Genomic DNA, 13,500 nt, shown 5'->3' on the forward strand with positions numbered 1-13,500 from the left:
GTTAATACGGTAATGCGATCATTTATTGCTGCAAAATGGAAGATACCGTTCGCGAAGGCTGTAATATAATATATACTGTTATATTAGCTATAAATATTTTAGATATATGTTATGTAATCTAGATTAAAATATAAATATGAAATGTTTTAATAATAAAAATTTTAAAAAATAAAATGCAAAATTAATTTGAAACTAGCTGGTATAGATATTTTACCTTGAGGCAAGTTACATGAACTTTCCGATATGTGTAAATAATCAACTTATTCGATAAAAAAAATAAAATCTAAAACTAATCAATATCATTTCTAACTAATATCGTTCGAACAGTTTATGATATTATAAAATCAATTCGGTAGTATGAGCTTAAATGTGGACGAAAAGTTTAACAATTTTTTCCAAATTACAAAGAAATGGTTTGGCAGATCGTCGCTGACAAACGATAGTTCTCATTGTGATATCTCAAATGGCATTTAGATTTCTGAAATCGGTTCAGGCGTTTTTGAGCAAACGTCGATGAAAGATCTAATTTTGACAAATACCAAAAAAACGATACTAATTTTTGCAAACTTTAAAGAATTTTCAAAATTAAAGGTCGTAGAACCGCAATATTTTAGTATGATCCATAAGACTAAGGTATCTACCGTCAAAAAAAAACATAAAAATCGTCGAAAAAAATGTTTTCGACTTTATTACAAGAAAACGGCCCGGCCAATCTTCACCAAAAACTAATCAGCACGATTCTCAACCAATATCTTTCGAACAATTTTTGAATTTTCAAAATCGATTCGCAATTGCGGGCTGAAACGTACTTTTTTCAAATTTAGAAAACATAAAATTAGCGAATCGGATTTTTTTATGAAAACATCAAAACAAACATCTTCTTCGGGAAGTTAATATATTAAGATAAACGTTTAATTGAAAGTGGTAAAAAAATTTAAGAGATTCATAATTTTCAGAAATAATTTTTATAAAGTATTTATTAAATATGTTTTATGTAAATCAAATTACATTGGCAACAAAAATATTATATTCCATAAATATTATGAAAGAAAAAGTATAACTATATATACATTTATAAATATATACATTTCTATCTACGACTTTGGACTCATACAGACAAATACACAAAAGGTATAAATATGTACAATTAAATATGTACAATACACGCGCATTTCACATTTTATCACAATCTATTCAGAAATATGCACCATAAATATAACACGGCATATATATTGAAAATATGAAAAAAATATATTCCGTTCTCATTAAAATATAGTTAACAATTATTTCTAAATTTATATAAATATAGATTTGTGCGTAAAATTTCGTATAAATAACTAGTATATGAAAAATTTTAACATGATAAAATAATGTTTTAATATAACTACAAGATATAAAAATAAGCTATTAATATAAAATATACATTACTTGGCAATGGCATTTAAGAATTTGTCATAATTGCTAGGACATATAGTATGTGCATCCCGAAAGAAATTTCGATCCTTTGCATCTTTAATAAATGCAGACCACATCTCGTGTTTCTGAAAAACATTTATCATTGAATACAAAGCTACTCATAAAATTAAAATTGATTAACGACTCAAATATTGAATTTTCTATAGCAAATAATATTTATATTTACGAATCGCATAATTATTAATAGGGAATGCAATACCGATAAAGAATTTCGGTATTTTCTCTTTTAAAGCCGGTATGGTAAAATTCCGGTATTTTTATTATTTTAAACAAATGCAAACAAAATTGATAGTTATTTGTACAAATATAAAAATATATACAACTACAACTACATAAAATTAAACAATGAAAAAGCACTAAGTTTTTTTAGTAATAATGTAACAAAATTATATCCAATTTAATTAACTCATCATCAGTATCGAATATACTGAGTACTTTTCACTAGAATCAAACGTATGAGTAAGAAAAAGCAAAAACTCATTAAAGATCATAATACATCATTATGATAAATAATATTGTCTGTATCCTATGTGTTAAATCAGCATAATTTCCGATATTTTAAAGACTTAAAAACATATTTTTTTCTATATAATTTAAGATCCGATACTTTATCAAGATAAATAATAATATAATATAATTGTTGAGTATTTGTTTTTAAAACAATATAATGGTCCTATATTATTTTCAAACTGCGATACGTTTTAAGTAAAATAATATTTTATAATTGTAATAAAAAGCAAAATATTTAGTAGGTAATTATTATCATTAATATCTAAAAAGCAAGAAAAAAAATTAAGATTACGCAGGTGGTAATCTTTATTTTGTTGATTGTGAGTTTTTATTACATACATTTTTTTGCGCAGATGTCACTCTAAAAAAACTGTTACATTTTTACATAAAATGAAATAAACATCATTATCTACCGGTCCGATTCTATTTATTGTAACACGATATGAAGCCCTTTGGAAAGCAATAAATATTCAGTTTAACAACGAGATAGTAATTTGTCATTTTTTATACTATAAAACCACTTAAAGATATATCTGTTTATGCGATTATGGAATTTCAAGATAAATTTGCTCCGAGAAATTCAAGCTCGAGTGTAATATGTATCACTTAACGCTTATGTTAAAATACCGAAAATACCGGTAAATACCGGTATTAACACCGCCGAAAATACAGGCGTTATACCGGTATTTTGATATACCGGTATTACCAATTGCATTCCCGAATTATTAATATAGTACTTTATATTAATTAGTACATGCTTTTTTACAACTAACTGGTTTTCGTACCTAGTTCTCATGGTTTACTCAATAATTGTTTTGGAAAAATAGTCACAATTTAATCGCATTTCTAGCTTCTTATTTTAAAAAAAATGAAATAAAAATCGTTTTTATCATTTTGTGACAGTTTGTACTCAGATAGAACAAACACCATAAAGCAGTTTGCTATGTGCTAGCAAACAAATAGTAATAAGCAAACGAGATAAAAATTACATGGAATGGGTAATCAAATAATATTCTTTTAAGATCATCTAATGTCAATAATTGGCTATTTTTAATCATTTCCGGAATTCCTCATAATTCCATATAACAAATAATTGAATAACATTTGTGCGATAATAGGTGTAAAGTGAAGATAAGAGTCATCTATATTATATTAAGACTTCTATTTTTTTCTCCAAGTCATGGAGGAAAAAATGATGCATTACCTTTTTTTGCATACTTATACGTCCCAAACTCATACATTTCATATTAAGTTTAATAAAGAAGTCATAGCACAAATAAAATTAAATATGTAACTTACCTTTAATGATGCAAAGTTACCGCAAACAAATAAGCTTTGCTTGGCTCGTGTCAGCGCTACATTTAATCTTTCAAAATCTGCCAAGAAACCCACTCCATCACTGCGCACTAAAGAAATAATTATCACATCTCTCTCCTGGCCTTGTATGCTGTCGATTGTGTTTATGTCAACGAATCTATTCTCAAAGCATGATGCCCTGATAAAATATAAAAACAATATTTTATTTTAGATTTAATCAATAGAATCATCCAAATACAATACAATGCATAATATACAATTATCAAACCCACTAATAATTAGAAAATATATAAATATGCCTTGTAAAAATGATGATTAACTAGTTGGTATCGGTATTTTGCCTTGAAGCAAGTTACACGAACTTCCCGATATGTTTAAATAATCGACTTATTCAATAAAAAATAAATTAATTTATGAGAGATTAAAAGTATATCCAGTGAATTTATTACATATAATTGAAAACGAACAAATATGTTAACTCGGAGTATTTTCTCAAATTTTCAAAAATCAACAATTTTTATAATTGAATCAGTTTCCATAAGACTTTAATAGTTTTCATTAATACCAAGTACTCTATCGTTATACCAAGTGAATCGTCTAATTTTAAAATTGATTTTATTCAAAAAAAAAAAAACTACTCATTTTTTCAAACTTTGATAAATTTTTAAAATAAAACTATTGTAAGACCATGATATATATTGCCAAAAAAAAAAGTTCTATAAAAATTGACTAAAATTTTGTTTCTCAAAAACTTAATTACAAGAAAACGGCTCGGTAGATTTTCACCTAAAACTGATCAGTATCATTCCCAACTAATATCTTTCAAACAGTTTTTGATTTTTTAAAATCGATTCGTTAGTATGAGCTTAAATGCGACATTCGCATCGGACATCGCCGTTGCAACATGCACTCTTTACAATAAGAATTTCTTCCTAAAAATTTATATAATTTTTCCGGTTTAAAGTGACAAGAAACGTTTAGTAGTGCAATTATGAATAATTATTATAAGGAATTAATTAGGAATATTACAATTACATTTCACTGCAGATGACACAAACCAATATGTCGAAACATATGGAAACAATAAAAATGTTAAGTTCCTACAAGGTTTTAATTGATGTATTGCCCTGAAGATTGAATCTCACATATTTCAACATATATATATATATATATATATATATACATACATATATATATATATATATATATATATACATACATATATATATATATATATATATATACAATATATACATATACATATATATATATATATATATATATATAAACAATTTATATAAATATATATACAATATATTACTAAAAATTAAAATTTCTCAAGTAATATAAAAATTGCATAATAATAAATAATCTTACCATTGCTTCATTTTATTTGTGATACACATTTTTTGTCCCTGATATGGAGTGATTATTCCAACACTGTAGTTCAATCTTGATGTTAATCTAAGAACAGTGGTAGTCAAACTTATTACAAAATCAGCTTCTTTTGAATTTGAAAAATTTGGGGTTTGCATAAAATTTAAACTATACACTAAATAAGGTAATAAAGTATTATGCTTGTCAAGAGCAGGTTTGAAGCTCTTTAACGATCCACTGTAGAAGAAATTATTTGGAAAATGACAAATTTCAGGATGCATCCTATATTGAAGCGTCAGCGTTTTAACTGGTGTATTTTGAAAGTGCTCTAAACTACTTTCTATTCTTGCAAATAGCGATTTTTGAAAACCAAATTTTTTTGAACTCTGAAATAAAAAAAAAAATTATACTACACCCAATCATTGAAAGTCAAAGAGCCATTTGATAAAAGCCAAGTTGTTTAATAAAAGTTATGCACTTAAAAGTAAAACCATTTACTTGTGATATAACAGTAGCAGGTAACTGCTGTGGATCACCAACAAGAATTAATTTCGATACTCCCAGCATCAGAGGCATTAATGTCTCAGGTTCTGTGCATTGTGTTGCTTCATCCACAATACATATATTGAAGTATGTGTTACTTCTGTAATAAAAAATATTTAATTAGTTAAGCAAACACAATATTAGAATGCAGCATGGACAGTGAGAAAATTAAGCATGAAAATACATACGAAAGCATTTGTCCATTGACACAACTGGACAAGGTTGTACAAATTATATCAGCTCCACATAAAATTATTCGTTGGCTCTCATTTCGCATTTGAGCAAATTGGTAAGGCGGTATGCTTGGATTTCCACCCTTAGTCAGAAGACACAATTTTCTCTCATATTTGTTCAACTTATCTTGTGTGACATGGGTACTTTGATTACTTTTTATCATATTTTCTATACTTAATTTCAATGCATTGATTTTTGCTTCCAGAAACCTTTTCTAGCAAAGTAAAATAACATAGTATTAATGCAGCAGAGTAATTTCAAACATAAATTCAACAAACTAATTAACTTTTAAGTTATCCACATACAGGGGCGACATTTTTTTACCCATACAAATCGACCCGCCCTAATATAACTAACCTCTGTATCAAGACTATCCATATCATTATACTGCATATTTGATATTTGATTTGCTACATCACGTTCGGATAGAGTTTGCAAACTTATGTCCTGAACTCTGGGATTCATTGACTGTAGCACCCCAAATCTTACCATTTTGAATTTATTAGCTAAAATATTATAAAGATTACATTAAGGTGGTAGGCGTTAGTAGCATTTTGCCTTTAGGCAAGGGCATGCATTTCCTGATATGTGTAATAATTGACTCAATCAACCGAAATTAAGATTGAACTATTTTGATAAAATTTATACGTGTTAATTAAATATTTCGATTTCCAATTGATCTTTCATACACATTTATGATATCACTAATTATATTAATTAAATTGTACAGTACAAACACATGCTTTTATATCTTAAAAGTGCCGATTATTCCAAATTGTAATGAATTCATATAATTCAACCAACTTTTGTAGGACTGTTTTTTTTTTTCAATTACAATATTTGTTTAGTAATAGTGACAGATTCAGCAGATACTAATATTTAATAATATAATAATTTTAATATTTAATAATTTTATTAATTTGTTTAGTGATAGTGACAGATTCAGCACATAATAATAAATACACAAAATAATAATATTAAAATTAATGAGATATTATATTAATAATAATAAGAATAATAATAATATTAGCGTTTACAAATGACTAATGAGATCAATTGACTGTTTAGTGCATAAAATTTATTGCCAGGTTAAATTACATTAAAAACGCCAAATCATTTTTTAAAGAAACTTAATGTGAGAAAATACTATATACATATGTATAAATACTATATCTTACAAGAGAATTTTGTAAAAAGCTCGTTTGTTGACACAGTTATAAAGAATCTATTTAGATAATTATTAATTAATTTCTGTGAACAATGCACAAATCCATAAACTTGAGATGACAAGATTTTTGCAAAAGCAAAAATTTGTTATGGTTAGAAAAAAACACTTTTTTGCTAATTCCAAAGAAACGGCTTAGCCAATATTTTTTGAATTTTTAAAATCTATGCAGAATTGGGTGTTAAAACAAGCACAAAACGTTTTTCACTTTTCTGCTAATTACAACTTGTTTGAACATTTTGCAAAACCAATCTATGCGACTCCTTATTGAGATACATCAAATGGCTTTTCAAATTTTAATTTTTAAATGGAAAAATCAGCTCACACACACGCACATACTTTTTTTGAATTTGGTCTAAATCGCTTCAGAATGACTTCAAACGTCGAGAAAACAAAAAAAATAGCTAATTGGATTTTTTGGCGAAACCGTAAACTTTTTCGCAAAAGGAATAAATTATGAAGATATTAATTGTGCAATTAGTTTAAAAGCAGATTTTAATTATTAAAGCATATTATTTTAATTATTAAACCAATCATAAAAACATTAGAAAAAATCATTCCAATCATAGAATTAAAATTATTAATTTATTAAAGAAAAACAAAATTGATGACATAATTTTGATTTATATCAGCAACAGACTTAAAAAAAAAATTAAAAAAATTCTGATCAACACTAACATGTGACCAAACATGCAAATCTAAGTTAGTTTAATGATGTTATGCCCGAATGCTTAACCTCTTCACCGGGAAATTAATCTAGCTTGGACAGTGCCGAAAGAGATCATTTAAATTTAAAGCGCACACTACATTCGTGCCCCGTGTAGCTCGTTATTGCCCAAGATGGCACTTGTACATTTTCACAAGCCACACACATTATTCCCGGGCAAGGTTAGTTGTGTTTCAACATCAAATTCAAATTATATACAAAAATAAAAATCTTAATAAAAACTTTAACCATTTCGTAATTAAAAACAAAAATACATACCTGTAACAGATTGCCGAACAGCTAACAGTCTGCAAACTAACTCGTCTACGGCAGCATTGCTAGGTGCACAAATCAATATTTTTGGTCTTTTTGAGGTCCTCAAATTCTCCCCGTACAATAACTGCTGTATAATGCTTACAATGACTCTTGACTTACCAGTTCCTGGAGGACCCTTGATCAGAGTGATCATAGGTTCAGGAAGCAAACAATCTGCAACAGTTTCCATGACTGCCTTCTTTTGAGCTTCGTTCAGTACTGTCAGACTATTAATCTAAATATTCACGTGTAAAGAAAAGCAACATATAATTTAAATAATGTGGTATTCAAAAATATCAAAGAATGAGAAAAACTATTAGGTGTGCAACTAAGTTCTCACTGTTTTTCGATGAAATTAAACATTATCACTTAACCAGAAGTATATAATGCAAAAGCTTGGTTCAAGACGTTTTGGATTAGTCAAAATCGACTAGCTAGAGCCATATACTGACAAACAGCGAGAACTTAGTTGCGCACCTAATAATATTATTGTTGGAAAAAATATAGTGTAATAGGTATTAACATTATCATTGATTATAATAACCAACAATTGAAAGCTTATTGATAAACAAGCTTGAAAATATACTCACCATATTAACACCATTGTTTGTATCTCTTTTATGCTTTGTATACTGTTCAATTTTAGGATTAAGTACATTTTGACATAATTTTGAGTTAGGCAATGCCAATATAGCTTTAAAATTCCGAATTATTGGATTTATGTATGAGACAATATAAGCAATCATTGGCTCTTTATAATTTAAATCTAATGGTTTGTTTTTAGTTTTAAACTCCAAATATAAGATTCCGTACGGTTTTTTAGTAAATTTCACTGGAAATAATATTTATTATTTTTATTAATCATTAATACATTATTTGAAAATAAACCTTACATAAGCTTTCATTTACATCCTGATCTCTTGCAATTACTTTTTTCGCAATATTCACAAATGCAAATCTTTTTCGAATATTAGTTGTATTCTTTTCACTAGAAGATTGAGAGGTGCTTGATCCAGGATTTTGAACCAGGCCCATAACTATATAGTCACCTTCTCTAGGATGATTACTTTTTTCGTAATCCGTTTTACTTAATAACACTAAAATTTCAGAAAGCTACAGTTATGATATGATAATAATTGAATGAAGAAGATAACCCTTTGCGCCCTTTGCGTTCACTTTTGGGAGGAATTTAAGTTTGGCATATAACTAGGTTGTCTTCTCTAAGATTGAGATTATATCGCCAGCAAAAAAGTTAAAAAAAATACAAGCAGTCAATGAATGTATGTTAATTTTAATTACATGAAGTTGTTCAAGCACAATTACATACATTACAGAAAACATTATTTGTTTAGACGTTGTTCAACATAATCCATTATGTGAATGAATATTATAGAATTTATTAACCAGCAATTACTTCATTTCTCTAATGAAGGTTCATTTCTAAATGCTAATTACAATGACGAACCGATCATATATTTGAAATATGACTTTAATACATTATTGTTTTTAAATATTATACATATTTTTAATGCTATTATAAATATATAATTTGGTTGACACTAATAAATGTGTGCATCACGAGTGTTACCATATTACTTATAAACATTATTCAAAATTGTTATATAATGTATTTATTTTTACTCAAATGACATCTTGTACAGTAGAAAATAAGTTTTACTACAATCAACAGAGCGATTTGTAAATTCATTAAAAGTTGGAAGAGAGACATGTCACGACAGTGATTAATATCAACATGAGAAGCAACCTGCTATTACTTTTGGAAATTGCTTTCAAGTTTAACATGCTGCATAAAATAAATTTAGATGTTGCTGTAAATATATGTTCTTGAATGACCACAAATTCATATGAAACAAATTGCATAACTTATACAATAATGCCAAATTTATAGCAGATACGTTTTCATCAGAATGGGGCGCCGAGTTGCTGGTAAATTGTTTTTAAATCGGTACCGGGCGCAAAAGGGTCAATAGTACTTTGTAAAAATACATAATAAACAAACAGTTAATAGTATAAATCGTAAAAATACATAAAATATTTTGGGTATCTTACTATGGCAGTGTATCATCATAATTTGACTTTTAGTATTTTTTGACTCTCCAGGAAAAGGTAGTGCTTGATCTATACCAATATTATATGCATTTTTCCGAACATCAGGTGATATTTCTCGATTATCCCATTCTTTAGAAACTATTGCCCACAGTTCATCTATCATTAAAGGCATTATTGTTCTAAACAGAATGAATCACAAATTAATGTTTTTAATTTTTAACATAACTCATAACTGTATAAACAATGAGGTATTTAATATATTGTAAAATTACCTTTCATAATCAGAATAACTACTATATGAGTGTAACAATGGGGATCGCTTATACGGTGTATCTTTGAGTAATGGTGGAAGTGCTGGATTATTTTTCTGTTCATAAAGCCATGTTGGATTCCAAGTTGTTATGAGAGCAATAACATTATCAATATTTTCAACTTTATTTATAGAAGCAGTTTGCGAACAAATGGCTGGCATAGATTTTTTCTTTTCTTGCCAGTTCAGAGGCAGATCTTTGACATTGCATCTATTAAGTTTATTGCCTTCTTCAATTTCAAAATAATGTATTTCAGGACGCATAATAATTTTTATAGAACGCCGAGGTTTTTTGCCAGACTTCAAACATGATTTCAATATTCCTGTTGTTTTGTTTGATGTTTCTATGATTGACTTTCCACCACTTGAAATACCTTTGAGTTGTTTATTATCAATTACCTTGCTAGTAACGGTATCAACTTCCATCAACTGATCAACAGTTATTTTCATTTTAGACATACCAGCACTAAGTCTCTTTTCAGTAGAATCATTATTGATCAGTTTTCCTGAAGAACTGTTTTTCTCTTTTGAATCGTTCTTCTCCTTTGAATTTCTCTTTGATTTATTTTTAATTTCTAATTCTTCTTCACTGCTTTTTTTTGCTGCATTGTTATCATTTGAATTTCTTGTTTTCTTTGGTATCTTAGGAAGATCTGACACTTTGGGTAAACTTGCATCATTTTTAGTTTTGGTTTTTGAATCATTTTTATTACATGGAACTACTGGAATATTATCTGTAAGGAATGCTCCTCGATTATTTTCGGTAAATTTAACTTTTGGCTTAGATACAATTTTTGGACTATCATTGAATTCTTTTGGAGGTGCAGTTTTGTCAGCTAATTCTTTCAAACGATTTTTTCTTATTTGTCCAATAATTTTTTTCTCTCCCTTTTCAATGCTTTTTAACTTTTTGACTGAATTTCTTTTAGATTTAGATATAGGCTTTGATTTTTCAGACTTTACAGTTTTTTGTATTGCCTTTTCCTTTGATTTGTTCTCTAAAGTGGAACCTAAAAATTTAAATTATTTGATATAATATCACTTGAATCTTAAAGAGATATAAATACATAAATATAAATTTCAACATCGACAAAACTCTCAACATATAATATATACATACAGTAGAACCTCGATTAACCGGACTAATTGTTGTCGCTAGGCATCCGGATAATCGAAAATCCGGATGATCCAATGTATGAAGAATACTAATGTGTATTTATCAAAAATAGCAAATACATATATAGATATCAACCAAAATCAATGTTTAATAAGAAATTAACATTTCCTTATGTATGTACATATATATTTTCTTAGATTATATTACATACATATACTAAACTGCAGCATAAATCGTGCAAAAATTCAAATTGTAGGTATGTACATCCATATAAATTGGTCGCAGTTGGGAGTCCGGATAATCGCAAATCCGTATAACCGAGGTCCGGATAATCCAGGTTCTACTATATATATATATATATATATATATATATATATATATATATATATATATTAAATCTATATTACATTTACCTGTTGAACTCTTTCGTCTTGGAATCATGTTTACTGGGCATTCTATTATTGGTGGCTTTATGTAAGTTTTTTTTGATGGGGTTATAGTGCTTGAAGTTGGTGGTTCAGGTAATGCATTCTGATCATTGCTTTCACTATTTGCTATAAAGTCATATTCCTCTAAATCTACAAGATCTTTCTTCTCCTGGTCACCTGCACTAGTAGTTACTTCATTTTTCATATCATATTTTGCATCTTCTTCTATCAATTTAAGTAAATTTTGAGATAAAGGTAATCCTTTGATATCCTCATGTTCTATTTGCAAATCAGGTAAGTGATCATCGTCATCTTTTACCAAGGATTTGTTGCCCTTCATGGAAAAATTTTGAGAAAGTTTATTTATCCACTTATCAACGTCATCATCTTCATTATCACTGTCAAGGCAAATAATTTCATTATTGCTCTCAGACAGATCTTCATCAATCTCCATTAGTAGTCTATCATTTGGTTGATCCAAATTTTCTACTATCCCACTTGATTTGAAAGACTTTTCAAATTTTTGCACCATTGAACTTTCATCGTCGCTAATTACTACAATGTCATTATCACTTTGTGTGTAATTGAGCAGCATGTTATCATTGTCATCATCATCAAATGATGCTTCGTTTTCAATTTTTATTCGTTTGTTATCAATATCTATGGATTCATCCCCAATAGATCTCTTTACAGATCTTTGAATATTATTTTGTAGTATTTTTATATTATTAATTAATTTAAAAACAAAAAATTCTTCACTAAGGGATTGGTCACCAGCTACACCTAATCCTATTATATCATTATCGTATAATGTGTGATAAGTATCTGTTGGTATCATATTGTAATTAACATATGTGCCATTGGAACTCTGCAAGAAAGGAAAAGTGATTTATATAAGAAAACTAATTTTGATGTTGAATGCTAGGTTTCAACATCCATGTTTGAATTATATTTGCACAAATAAAACTGGTTATTGGATCGAGAATGTTAAATAAGCTGAGATATACCTTGTTATCAATAATTTTGATTAAATCTTCAGATACTTCTATGATGCAATGAGTCCTTGATACAAAAAGGCTTGAACATCGAACTTCTGAATTAACATTTCTTCCTATTGCATTTTTTCCAAGTGTTAATTCATATTCCCCTTCATGAAATTGCCTAATTAGCTTCCACTTGCACGTCATATTGAAACTGAAAAATCATAAAAAATTAATTCTGGTACCGCCATAATTATAAATGATAAAATGCTTCAAATAACATTATTAATTACATTACATTATCAATTAGAAATATTAATAAATAAATTCAAATATGTAAGTAACAAATTTTGTACATAGGACAAACTGTCATTCAATGAACTTAAAAATTATTACCACTGAAAAATAAATCCGCAGGAGTTAAACGATCATAGTAACTTTCTAAACCATTGCTATAAAATTATTATAAGCGGCACAAATAATAAAATGGCATCAAAACACTTTTGTCTACTTCAAATTACAAAATAACCTTATTTGTTTCATAGCTATGGCGGTTTTAAATAATGAGCGTAAATGTCACTTTTCAACGGCAAAGAGTGTTGCCGCTTGTGAATTTATTTTAAAAGCTCAAAGTGGTGTTGCCTGATAACATTTTCTTTCATCAAGTCAAATAAATGACAGTTCAGATTTAACTTTAAAAACCTACTAACGATTAAATATAATTAATCATGTGAATTGTTTAAATGTTTAAATTTAAAATTAAAATCATATATGAATATAAATGATGACATAGTGGTGAAATTTAATATTAGTGCAAACAAACAAAGAACAGTTTTACGTTTTCAGGAGACATATATAAAACATGTAAGTAGTTTGTAATAGTTTTGAAATT

General features: G+C 27.7%; 1 protein-coding gene across 2 annotated transcripts; it reads right to left on the minus strand.

Annotated features, from left to right (window-relative positions):
* Window positions 1–1,261: 1,261 nt before the first annotated feature.
* LOC113367076 (uncharacterized ATP-dependent helicase C29A10.10c) lies at window positions 1,262–13,143 on the minus strand. Of its 2 annotated transcripts, none has more exons than XM_026608706.1 (14): window positions 13,008–13,143; window positions 12,636–12,822; window positions 11,614–12,496; window positions 10,046–11,093; window positions 9,774–9,952; window positions 8,597–8,800; window positions 8,294–8,535; window positions 7,668–7,938; window positions 5,815–5,963; window positions 5,412–5,671; window positions 5,179–5,323; window positions 4,681–5,066; window positions 3,286–3,481; window positions 1,262–1,541 (listed from the first exon to the last, which is right to left on the minus strand). In XM_026608706.1, the coding sequence occupies exons 2-14, from the start codon at window positions 12,813–12,815 to the stop codon at window positions 1,425–1,427; spliced, it is 4,260 nt and encodes a 1,419-aa protein (XP_026464491.1). In that variant the 5' UTR covers window positions 12,816–12,822; window positions 13,008–13,143; the 3' UTR covers window positions 1,262–1,424. The 2 variants fall into 2 exon arrangements, with proteins under 2 accessions (XP_026464491.1, XP_026464490.1); XM_026608705.1 differs by having other exon boundaries at window positions 13,005–13,143.
* Window positions 13,144–13,500: the final 357 nt, after the last annotated feature.

The sequence above is a fragment of the Ctenocephalides felis genome, unplaced genomic scaffold (genome assembly GCF_003426905.1).
Source record: "Ctenocephalides felis isolate EL2017-DRISC unplaced genomic scaffold, ASM342690v1 CF-g0.4_SCAFFOLD_01170, whole genome shotgun sequence".
NCBI classification, from domain to species: domain Eukaryota; kingdom Metazoa; phylum Arthropoda; class Insecta; order Siphonaptera; family Pulicidae; genus Ctenocephalides; species Ctenocephalides felis.